The 13184-nt window shown below is 42.2% G+C and overlaps 1 protein-coding gene across 1 annotated transcript in view; it reads right to left on the reverse strand.

The window, feature by feature from the left end:
* The window catches only part of GSDME (gasdermin E), a 66409-nt gene that overhangs the window by 6640 nt on the left and 46585 nt on the right, over window positions 1-13184 (reverse strand). Inside the window, 3 exon segments of the mRNA XM_039221795.1 lie at window positions 6219-6414; window positions 8201-8328; window positions 11139-11300. Of these exon segments, the coding sequence (XP_039077726.1) occupies window positions 6219-6414; window positions 8201-8328; window positions 11139-11300 (486 nt within the window).

Genomic DNA, 13184 nt, shown 5'->3' on the forward strand with positions numbered 1-13184 from the left:
TGGAAAGCAAAAAGACACTTATTTCCTGAGTTCTTGCAATCAGTGGTGCTGTGAAAGCCCAGATTTTTTAAGCCCTTTTCTTCAAGAGCAGCCCCAAATAGCCCAGACACATACAGCATAGAAATAGTGATCTGAAGAGTGCCTGGGGACATACATGGGGGAGGTTAGTTGCTCATCTCAGAGCATGTTCTAGAGAGACAGTGTTCATGGAGAGACCCCTCTGGGAACATAAGAACTGGCAAGTGCCATCTTCCTCCCCAGCCTATTAGCATAAAAGCAGAGCCACCTGTAGTAACCAGCACAAGGGGTGCCTGGGTGGCCCAGTCAATTGAGCATCTGACTTCAGCTCAGGTCATGATCTTGTGATTCATAAGTTCAAGCCCCACCCTGGGCTCTGTGCTGACAGCTCAAAGCCTGGAGGCTGCTTTGGATTCTGTGTCTCCCTTTCTTTCTGCCCCTCCCCTGCTTGCATTCTGTCTGTCTCTCAAAAATAAAACATTAAAAAAATTAAGTGTAGTAACCAGTGCAATGCCAACACCTTCTACTTAACTTCACCTATACCCAGCCTCATTCTCTGCAAGAACCACCCTTTCCAGTCATGCTTGCCTCATTCGCAGCACAGTAGGCCCCCTCCTCCAGAAGATGGCCCCAGACTCCTGCCAACACCACAGCTCCTGTCTCTCCAGTTCTGTGAGGCCTCAGTTCCAGTCACAACAGCAATAGATCTCATTAGCAAGCAGACCAGAGCACACCTTGTTAAACACACCAGCTCAGGCCAGGGAACAAATTCTGTCCACAACAGGCAGAGGAGCCTCTGCAGACTAGCCTGAAGGATAAAGTAGCCAGGAAACCTTAGAGACAGTCCTGGAAGCACCAGGCCTTGGGGAACAGGGGCCATTACTCTGCAGAGCACTACAGGAACTCTTCTTCATAAACCCTTTACCCTTCAGAACAGGAGACATAGATTTCCTAACATAGACAGGCACAGAGACTTAGACAAAATGAGAAGATATTTTGTCCCAAATGAAAAGACAAATCTGCCTCAGAAGTTCTAAGAAAAGCAGATACAGTACCATGCCTGGTAAAGAATTTAAAGCTGTGATGATAAGGATTCTCATAGGACTTGAGAAAAGAGTGGAGGACACCAGTGAGACTACTAACACAGAGATAAGGAATAACAGCAGAGATAAAGGGCTCAATAAACAAAATGAGAAACACCTTTGATGTAGTATCAGGATGGAAAAAAATAGGAATCAACTAATGATGGAAAAGACAGAGTAATGGAAAAAAGTCAAGCTGAACAAAAGAAAGAAAAAATAATTATGCCAAACAAGAATAGACTTAAGAAACTCAGTGACTCTATCTAATGTAATGACATTCACATTATAGGAGTTCCAAAAAAAAAAAGAGAGAGAAACGGGGCCAGAGAATTTATTGAAAGAAATAATAGCTGAAAACTACCCTAATCCAGGGAAGGAAACAGATATCCAGATTCAGGAGGCACAGAGAACCCCCAACTAAATCAACACACCAAGACATTGTAATTAAAATGGCAAAATATAGTGATAGTGAAAAAATAATAAAAGCAAGACAAGGGCACCTGACTCAGTCACTTAAGCATCCAACTCTTGATTTCAGCTCAAGTCATGATCTGAGGATTGTGAGATCGAGCCCAGTGTTGGACTCTGCACTGGACATGGGGTCCATTTAAGATTCTCTCTCACCCTCTGCCCTTCCCCCACTTGTGTGCTCACACTCTCTCAAATAGGTAAATAAAAATTTAAAAATAAAACATCAAGACAAGCCAGTTACATACAAATGAAAACCCCATAAGGCCATAAGTGGATTTTTCAGCAGAAACTTTTCCAAGCCAGAAGGGAGTGGCATGATACATTCAAAGTGCTGAATGGAAAAAATCAGTGTGTGGGTTCAAGCCCCATGTCAGGCTCTGTGCTAACAACTCAGAGCCTGGAGCCAACTTCAGATTCTGTGTCTCCCTCTCTCTCTGCCTCTCCCCTGTTCATTCTCTGTCTCTCTCTCTCAAAAACAATAAAAACAATTTTTATATATAAGAAAAGAACCATATGATCATTTTAACACTGAAAAAGCACTGACAAAGTACAACATCTATTCATCATAATAACCCTCAACAAAGTAGGTTTAGAGGGAACATATCTCAACATAATAAAGGCCATTTATGAAAAACCCACAGCTAACATCATCCTCAATGGGGACAAACTGAGAGTATTTCTCCTAAGGTCAGGAACAAGATAAGGATATCTACTCTCACCACTGTTATTCAACATATAGCACTAAAAGCCCTAGCCACAGCAATCAGTCAACAACAACAAAAATTCAAATTGGTGAGGAAAGTCAAACTCTCACTCTTTGCAGAAGACATGATACTATGTATAGAAAACTCAAAAAACTAGAACTGAAAGGCCACCTGGGTGGCTTAGTCAGTTGAGCATCCGACTTCAGCTCACGTTATGATCTCACAGCTAATTAGTTCAAGCCCCATATCGAGCTCTGTGCTAATAGCTCGGAGCCTGGAGCCTGTTTCAGATTCTATGTCCCCCTCTCTCTCTGCCTTGGTCTCTCTCTCTCTCTCTCAATAAATATTTTAAAAAATTAAACTAGAACTGATAATGCAGTAAAATGCAAGATACAAAATTGTACAGAAATCTGTTGCATTTCTATACACCAATAATGCAGCAGAAAGAGAAATTAAGAAAGCAACCCCATTTACTATTGCACCAAAAATAAGATACCTAGCAACAAACCTAAACAAATGATGAATTGTATTCTAAAAACTATTAGACAGTGATGAAAGAAACTGAGGACAATATAAAGAAATGAAAAGACATCCCATGCTTATGAATTGGAAGAAAAAATATTGTTAAGATGTCTATACTACCCAAAACAATCCCTATCAAAATCCCAACAGCATTTTTTAAAGAACTAGAACAAACAATCCTAATATTTTTATGGAACCACAAAAGACTCCAAATAGCCAAGGTAATCTTGAAAAAAAAAAAGCAAAGCTGGAGGCATCACAGTTCTGGACTTAAAAGTTATAGTAGTCAAAACAGGACAGTCCTGGCACCAAAACAGACACATGTATCAATGAACCAGAAGAGAAAACCCTGACATAAGCCCACAATTATATGGTCAATTATTCTTCAACAAAGCAGAAAAGAATATCCAATGGTAAAAAGACAATCTCTTCAATAAATGGTGCTGGAAAAACTGGACAGCAACATGCAAAAGAAAGAAACTGGACCACTTTCTTACACAAAAATAAACTCAAAATGGATTCAAGAGCTAAATGTAATACCTGAATCCATTAAAAAAAAAAAAAAAAGTAGCTAGAACAGGTAGTAACTTCTTTGACATTGGCCATACCAACTTTTTCTAGATATGTCTCCTGAGGCAAGGAAACAAGCAAACTGTTGTGACTAGGTCAAAATAAAAAGCTCCTGCACAGTGAAGGAAACAAGAAAACTAAAAGGGAACCAACTTAACGAAGAAGGTATTTTCAATGACATATCTGGTAAAGGGTTAGTATCCAAAATTTATAAAGAATTTCTTTAACTTGGGGCTCCTGGGTGGCTCAGTTAAGTGACTGACTCTTGATTTCGGGTCAGGTCATGATCTCACAGTTCTTGTTCAAGATCCTGCATCAGGCTCTGCACTGACAGTAGAGAGCCTGCTTGGGATTCTCTCTCTCCCTCTATTTCCTCTCTGCTTGTGTGTGCTCACTTGTGCTCTCTCAATAAATAAATTAACTTTGAAAAAAAGAACTTATTAACTCAGTACTCAAAAAACCACAAATAATCCAGTTAAAAAATGGGCAGAAAAAAGGGACATTTCTCCAAAGAAGAAATACAGATGCCAATAGACACATGAAAAGATGCTGAACACCACTCATCAGCAGGGAAATGAAAATCAAAACTACAATAAGATCTCACCTCACACCTGTCAAAATAGCTAAAATCAACAACAGGTGTTGGCAAGGATGTGGAGAGAAACAAACCCTCTTGCACTGTTGGTGGGAATACCACCTGGAGCAGCCACTGTAGGAAAAAGTATAGAGGTTACCCAAAAGGTTAAAAATAGAACTACCTTCCAATCCAGGAATTGCACTAAAATATGCACTGGGTGTGTGTGTGTGTGTGTGTGTGTGTGTGTGTGTGTGTGTGTGTGTTACACACACACACACTGTGGAATATTATTCAGCCATTAAGAAGGAAGGAAAGAAGGAATCTTGTCATTTGTGACAGCATGGATGGACCCTGAGAACATTATGCTAAGTCAGAGAACAACAAATTCATATATGATCTCATATACATATATAAAGTTCATAGATACAGAGAACAGTGAGTTTCCAGAAGCAGAGAGTTGGGAGGTGGAAATGGAGGAGTATGGTTACCAGCTATTAAAAAAATAAGTCACAAGGATGTAATATATAGCATGATATCTAAGTTAACAATGCAGTATTGTATATTTGAAAGTTGCTGAGTGTGTTAAAAATTCTAAGAAAAACTATTTGTAAAAATAAAAATTGTAACGATGTATGGTGATGGATATTAACTAGACATACTATTGTGATCATTTTGCAATGTATACAAACGTAGAATCATGTTGTACACCTGAAGTTAATATGATGTTCTACATCCATTTTATCTCAGTTTTTTTAAAGTTAAGCACCATAAAGCCAACAGCTGGTGTTATTATTTCTAAAACTGCAGATAGGACTCAAGGAGAGGCCATTTTCAGTTCCAGCACTTTCCCCAGGTTCTAAGGAGAGAAGACTGTTTTCATAAGAGGGAAAGATCAACTCAGAAGGGCTGAGGATTAGCAAGAGAACTAATGGAAGAGCTTTACAATGAAAGAGCTGATCTGACCTCTGCAGTGACTGACATGTAAATGAGGTATCAATTCAGAGAGATGCAAAAGAGCATTGTTGGTTCAAAAATTGACTAGATATTTTCAGCTGCACTTAAAGATTTCATTACCCCTAAGCATCCAGCTCAGAAACAGCAAGTAAGCCTCAGGTTGTATGTCAGCTCCGAGTGGGTGCCTATGTGCAAGGTTGCAGAGAACTTGAAACTGTCCAGGTTTCAAGGAGCAGGGGACTATGATGCATTCACCAGTTCAGCCACACACTGCATATTTCACATCACTGAACTAGGCTATTGATAGAAATATTTCAATAAGTAGTAGGGCATATGAAAAAAATGCCATTCACAAACTGGAAAATTCTGGCCAGTAGATTAGTCCCTAATAGAATGACTATATTGAAAGACTCGAGTAGAGCTAGGAAGAGCCATCCTCTCTGATTAATTTTTTAAAAACTAATAATCTCCTTGGCCTCTGTTTGTCTGTGGGGTGCTGGGGAGTAGCCATGAATCTATCAGGAACTCAACACCTCAACTAATATCATCATGAAGGGAAATTGTGGGGACCGAGATCCCGGGTGGCTGTGCCAGGTCTTGCCTTTCCAAGAAGGAACTAGAAAAGAACCCCAGCCTCCTCACACAGGACGACTACCTTCCAATACTGGAGTCCCTCTGGCATGGTGAATCCTGGATGGGAGTGATAGAGGAGTGGCAGGGTGGGGTCCACTGCCAGATAACCGCTACACTGCAGTGCCCCAGGAGAGCCACCCCAGGACCAGTATGGAAGCAGTGTTGCTGCCGGGCCCAGCATCCTAGTGCATCGGGATACTCTCCACAGTCTCCGTGCCCAAATGTACACAAGGTGGCCAATAAGTCTACAACAAGGATCAGAAGTACCAAAACATTAGAGGAAAAAGCAGTAGGCAGATGGAAGCCACTGCCATGCAGCAGTGTCAGGGCTCAAGTGTGAATCACAGGCTGTGTTTGAGGAGATGCCTTCCTGTGCTGCTGAGGGCATGTGTGCGCAGACAGCCCTCCTTGGAAGAGTAAAGAGAGTAGACTTTGGGGATGAGCACTGAGTGTTATGTGGAAACTAATTTGACAATAAACTATTTGTAAAAAAAAAAAAAAAAGAGTAGAGGAAGCTGGCATCACACGCAAGTCTATGACTTTTCATGGCAATGATATGTGTCCTCAGCCTTCTACTTACCCTCCCTGTACTGCTGAAAGGGAGAGAATCATATTTACCAAATCTTCCACAATAGTAAGCAAAGCGATTTCAAAGCCACAACAGTACTTCTTTCTCTTTTTCCATACCTGCTAGTGCACTGACCAAGAAGTAGACTGTAGAAAAGAGCTTCTGGTTGCTGACTGCATCCTCTGCACCTGGACACTTGCCCTGCACTCTGTACCCCGCCAGACACAGGAAAGCCATGAGGTCCTGCTGGTGTGGGGGCTTAAGCTCCCCCAATATTGCCATTGGAGACAATAGGCCACTGACCACGTCCTCACACTGCAGGAGGAAGAGAAAAGAGATGGATGTAGTAAAGCCAGAGCTGGGCCTCTACCCCATGACACGCAACCCCTTGCCCTTCCACCGTCTCTCCAGTAAAGCAAAAGCCTGCATTCTTTTCTGTTTTTAAATTAGTAATCTTCCAGGTTACTAATAACCTTCTTCATAAGAAGAGAATAAACAGCCTTGCCCAGGTACTATTCTTTCACAGCAAGGGTAAGATAGATGCAGGAACTATGACTAAAACCTTCCAGGACAGGGCAGGGTCTGTCAGGTTGTATCAGAGATCAGGAACAAGTGAGTACATGCAGAACGGAGGAGGAGAACATTAAAAAAAAGAAAAAGAAAACGTTATCCCATCATGATTATCCAGCTTTAAACTTGGCACAGCAGCCCCCAGCCACATTCCCAGCTAGACCCAGAGCAGCTTCATTCATGAGCACTGGGCCTGCTGGCTGCTGGGAGGCAGATGGCCCTGCCAGTGAGGAGTGAGCTCTCCTCCATCATCACCTCCACATCAGATGCAGTCATAGAAGACCCCACTGGCCCCCACTACCTGGGCAGCTTGCTTCTCCTGCACTTGCACGGCACCTGATGTTCTTTCCAGAGTATACTACTGGTCTGATATCTCCCTCTTGGAAGGAGCTATTCTAGGAAGTATACATCAGGGCTTTTGGAAACATGTGTGTTCTCCCTGGAGCTAGCATACCCTCTGAGCTGTGTATCATCCAGAACACCCAGATGTCTTGTACTGTTGGACTATTTCTACAAATGTAGGGGCCCCACTGGTAGCCAAGCTCTTTTGGTACAGTCCAATTTCAAGAGGGGAAAATAACATGAATGCTCTCCTGGAAACCATGAAACCATTGAATCAGAAAATCAGAGTCCAAAATCTCTGAATAATAGAAAAAAAACCCAAACTCTTATCATATGAATAATCTGCTGTAGCCCCCTTAAAGAAGGAGAGTACAAAGTCTGGCAGACTGCCAGGTGGTGTGTCCCTCACCATTTGTACAATAGGTAAGGAACTCAACCTCCCCAGAAAGTCCTGCTGCTGCAAAACAAAACGAAACAAGCAAAAAAATACAAAGTCCTGCTTTTCAATCTATTCTGAGTAGAGTAAGTTGACTTACTCTATTAAGTTGACTTATTGGATTCTACCACACAGCCCCCTTATAGTGGGGCTGAACAGAGGTCCCCAAAATATATGTTGACCTTATTTGGAATTAGCATCTTTGCAGGTATAATTAAAATAAAAATCTCGAGATGCTTGTAGGCTGGAATGGGCCTAATATCCAATGGTAAGTGTCCTTGAAGAGACAGAAAAGGAGAAGACATCAACACAGAAGACAGGGGCATAGGAAGACAGAGTAGAGACTGGAGCAGTGTGGCCACAAGCAAAGGAGCATCAGGAGCCACAGGAAGCTGGAAGAGGCAAGGAAGCATCTACCCCTAGAGCCTGGGGGAAGCATGGCCCTGCTGACTTCTCAGCTACAGACGTCTGGCCTCCAGAACTCTAAGAGACTTTGTAGTAATTTACTGAGACAGCCCAAGAGAACCAATCTACACTTTGATTCTTGACATCAGCTGCCTTTCTGCAATTAGAAAACTAAGGACCTGGGAGTAAGAAAAAAAAGAAACTTTAAGGTTTAAAGGAAGTGGGGAAATTTTAAATGCAATTTTATCTCAGCATCCCAACTCACAGCCTCATCCCAAGAGGTCTAGGCTGTCTACATCTCCCAAAAACCTGGGTAGAAACACTTCTTCGAGAGGTCTCTGGTCTTACCACTTGTTCCAGGACCACAAGAAATTCTTCATCAAACAGGACCGCCTGGAGAATGTTGCTAAGTGCTGTCTGTTGCTGTTCCGGCAGCTCCACAAATGGATGGAAATTCCTCTCCAAGAGCAAAGTCGCTGTGAAAACAGCAGAGCACACCCAGCATCATGACTGTTGTGCGTGTCTTAGAACAAGGGACAGCAGCCTTTGCTTTTTATAGTAATTGTCCTCAGTTCTTGGAAAGACACGTGCAGCAACATAGGCAGTCATGGAACTAGGAAGCAAAGGACATCAAGTTAGATACCGCCCTCCCTGCATGGTTTTCAGTAACAACTTACACTACTGCAAGAAGAAAGAAGGGGAACAAAAAGAGAAAAAGAGGGCCACCCAGATTTGTTTCAGACTTTTTTTCTGGAAAAAACATTAAGTCTACTTTCTGGAAAAGTCTAATCAATTATTTAGACTCCTCCTTAGCATGATTTCTACAGAAGTAAGTTATCAAGGCTGCATTACTAATCATCACTCAGTACATTTACAGGGCTTTGCAGCCATGCAGATTCCAAAGTCCATTATTTTCCACGTCCTTTCTTCTAGTACCATGCATATTTTTATCCTTTAATATTTAATGCTAGCTTTTCAAAGAGTCTGCCACCCTATTTTTATGGCAAACACCAGCCATTCCATTTTTTCCCATTTATTATTCTTCACCCATCCTGGAGAACAAGCAGGTACACAGGCCCCCTGGCTGGGTTACACAACATCTTCTGCAGGATGCTTGAGGCTCTCTCCTTAAAATCTTTTCTGTATTTTTTTTAAGACATTGAAACACTTGTAGTAAACTAAGCCCAGTGGGGATTTAAAAGCAAGATTTGATAAACCAAAGCTGTTTCATATGCAGAGATGCATACTCTCTCATACATAACGTACTACCTCTGCTGATGGCAAATTTAAGCACACAGTAGTCAGACAGCTCCATAGAGAGAACAGGTCACATCAGTCACTGATCCATTCAAAAACTTCCCTATAAACACAGCTAGGTCTTTGCCAGGTCAGGCTGCACAGAAGAGCTTTCCTGGTTGGTGTAAGGTCCAAGGGCACAAAGGCCAGGCTGTCCCCCACCCTCCTCCACTTCAGGCTGACTTGAATGGCCAACTGATAGGGTAGACTGGTGGGAAAGGAAATGATAAGGAAGCTGCAGCCCATGAATGGTCTTGTCCCTTCCCTGGAGCCCAGTCTATGGCTGCAGGGCCACTCTGTTGTGTCCTAACCTACAACCATGCTTAAATGGCAGCTGGAAGTTGGACCCAACTGTCTATCTCAAGGAGGTGGAGGAGTGGCCTGCAGCCCTGCAAGATGGGAGAGCCTTATCCTAAGCATGGGCTTTCCCTAATACAAATCAAAACCACACTGAGATACCACCTCAAGCCAGTCAGAGTGGCTAAAATGAGCAAATCAGAGAACTCTAGATGCTGGCGAGGATGTGGAGAAACGGGCACCCTCCTACACTGTTGGTGGGAATGTAAGCTGGTACAGCCCTCTGGAAAACAGTGTGGAGGTTCCTCAAAAAATTAACAATAGAACTCCCCTATGACCCAGCAATAGCACTGCTAGGAATTTACCCAAGGGATACAGAAATGCTGAGGCATAGGAGCACACGTACCCCAATGTTCATAGCAGCACTCTCAACAATAGCCAAAACATGGAAAGAGCCTAAGTGTCCATCAACGGACGAACGGATCAAGAAGATGTGGTTTATCTATACGATGGAATACTACATGGCAATGAGAAAGAATGAAATCTGGCCATGGGTAGCAACATGGATGGACCTTGAGGGTGTTATGCTGAGCGAAATAAGTCAGAGAAGGACAAATATCATATGTTTGCACGTATAGGAAGATTAGGAGGAACTTAATGGAGGACCATGGGGGAGAAGAAGGGGGGAAATGGTGGGGGAAAGGGAGAGAGGAAAACCATGAGAGACTCTTGAATGATGAGAACACACTGAGGACTGATGGGTGTGGGGGAGGAGGGGGGAGATGGGCATGGAGGAGGGCACTTGTGGGGATGAGCACTGAGTGTTATATGGAAACCAACTTGACAATAGACTATTTGTAAAAATAAAAAATTTTTTAAAAAATTTAAAAAAAAAGAGTGGGCTTTCCCTGCCATTTCTTCCAGCACTGATGCTTTTGCTACAAAAGGAGAAGTATCTTCTAGTTTGGGACTCACTGAAGCCCCATAAGTGAGTCTCTTCTTATCCTCCCAGCCAGATCATTCTGAGCTGCTTCTAGCTCTTTTTACCAAGTTCTTACCCAGCTATTTGTTTTCCCTTTTCTTTGTCCATTTCCTCTTCTGCTATATACTGCACTTCCCCCGCCTCCGCCTGCCCACACCACCACAAGAAAAACCAACTTTTTAAACACAAAATGCTATGAGGAATAAAAGCAATTGCTGCAGGCAAATCACAGGTACTCCCTCCTCCTCACAAGATGCAGGGCCTCAAGCCACATGGGTAAAGGGCCCCCAAGAGAGCATTTTGCAATGCTGACGAAAGCCTTGCCTGTGTTGGCAGTGAAGGCTGGAATATAATGAAACAAATGCAAATTTTGGGATCTCTCTCTTTGCTGCTGACTAGCTACTTTCAATAGTCTGCAAGTCTTCTGTGGATACAATGAAAGAAAATGCCCAACCCCAGACTCTTTTACTCTTTTTAGTCTTCCCTCCCTTCCTCAAAACGTGGCATCAAAGACCTGAGGTTCCCTGAGATTTCACAGAGGTGGATCCTGTTGACTGGACTAGGTTTGACTTGGAAGCATTGTCCCCTCTGTTCTCAGATGCTCTCCATTAAGTCACTGAGGACTCATTGCTCCTAAAGGCCACCTCACCTCCTGAAGTACAGTGCTAAAGTAGCCTGTCAACTCACCACACCCCACCCTGCTGGCAATACCTTGTTTTAAAACACCCAGTGGCCAATCCAGAGCAGATGGTCCCGGCCCAGCATCTGGCATGTCCCCAAATGGAAACTCTTGAAAGGGCAGAGCGTCCACGAAGACAGCGTCACTTCTCTCAAGCTCAAAGCCACCATGCTTTCCTTGTAGGAGGCAGAATTCTGTCATGTGGGAGGAAAGGACAAGCCAGGCATAGGGTCAGCAGGGCCTTGTTGGCACATCTCAAACCCAGGTTTACTTAATAGGGAAGTGGGGGGTCAGGGGGACACATTCACTCTGATGTCATAAACCCACTTCCTACACATTACACTATTTAATGAAAACTCAGCCACTCCCTACCAATATAGGAGAAATGGTTGTTCTCAACATAAAGTTCTCTAGTGTGTCCTCTCTGAATGGGTAGGAAGCAATCTTTCCAACATCAGGTTTTCCTTAGCCTGATTTGAACAAACTGTTAAATAACAAAAATTCAACTGAGTAAATTTTTAAATGACACCATTTTGGGCCAGTGGTTTTCTTTTAAAAAATTTTTTTAATGTTTATTTTTTAGAGAGAGAAAGACAGAGTGTGAGCAGTGGAGGGGCAGAGAGAGAGGGAGACACCGAATCTGAAGCGGGCTCCAGGTTCTAAGCTGTCAGCATGAGCCTGACGCAGGGCTTGAACTCAAGAACTGGGAGATCATGACCTGAGCCAAAGTCAGACACTTAACCAACTGAGCCACCCAGGTGCCTCTAGTGGTGTTCTTTTTAATAAAACCAAATCATAAACAACTCACCATGTTTGAAACAAAAAAATTTAAATTTGATTAACAGATTTGATTTGATTGAACTGATATTAAAGTATTATTGACAACATATTTAAGTATATGAGTGGTATGTGGTTGCAATTTTCAAGTCTTGTCTTCTCTTCATTAATAAAATACTCAACAATTAAATTTCTGCAATTATATGAATGAATCTTTTTTTTTATATATGAATGAATCTTACAAACATGATAAGTGAAAAGACCAGGCACAAATAAATGCAATTTCTGTGAATCTATATAAAGACAAAAACTAGTCTTTTTTTTTTTTAAAGTTTATCTTCAGGTATACTGAAATATTTATAGACAGAGCAATACAATACCTAGGATTTGTTTTGAAATAATTGAGTGGAGTGGTCAAGTTATAGATGAAACGTGAATCACCCCAGTTATTAAAGCTGGTACATGGGAGTTCATAGTATTATTATCTCTACTTTTGAACATGTATAACTTTTCCATAATAAAAAGTTTTTTTAAATAATAAAATGTTTCCTTAAATACGTCCATATTTAAGAACCTAAGATAGTAGCTATTATGTAATAGTTATTATGTCCTTAATAAGCAAAAATAGCCAGTGCACTTGTGAATTAGGGTTCTTTTTATGTTTCTATTTAAAATTTTTTAATGTTTATTTTTGAGAGAGAGAGGGAGACACAGAATCCAAAACAGGCTTCAGGCTCTGAGCTATCAGAACAGAACCTGACATGGGGCTCAAACCCACAAACCATGAGATTATGACCTGAGTCAAAGTCAAGATGCTTAACCGACTGAAGCACTCAGGGCCCCTTATGCTTCTATTTAATCATTTGTGTACTTAAGCACAGGCTACAGAATAAAACTGTGGACGGCATGATGATTAGCACATAGATTTCCTTGCTTGTGGGTACTAATGACAAAGATCAAATGACTGTCTAAAGACAAATGAAACAATCCTTCATGTATGCATTCAACCGACCAACACTCACTAGGCATCTGGAGCACCCCTGGCTTGCTGTACCCTTGGCACCAGGCACTGAGGCAGCTGAATGTGAACCAGCCTTCAGGTGTTAACTTCGCTCCCCCAGGACAGCCACCATGACAGTTAACATAGGCTCAAACCCTGTCAGGAGCGGGGCAGGCCCCCCAGCTGGTAATTTAGGAGTCTATGGTACCAGCACCACTCTTGCCTGTACACACACACAGGCCCCTGGAGACACTACCAATTCTTTCTTTCTTTTTTTTTTTTTTTTTTTTTTTTTTTTTTT

The sequence above is a fragment of the Hyaena hyaena genome, unplaced genomic scaffold (genome assembly GCF_003009895.1).
Source record: "Hyaena hyaena isolate Hyena2069 unplaced genomic scaffold, ASM300989v1 scaffold_1013, whole genome shotgun sequence".
Classification (NCBI taxonomy): Eukaryota; Metazoa; Chordata; class Mammalia; order Carnivora; family Hyaenidae; genus Hyaena; species Hyaena hyaena.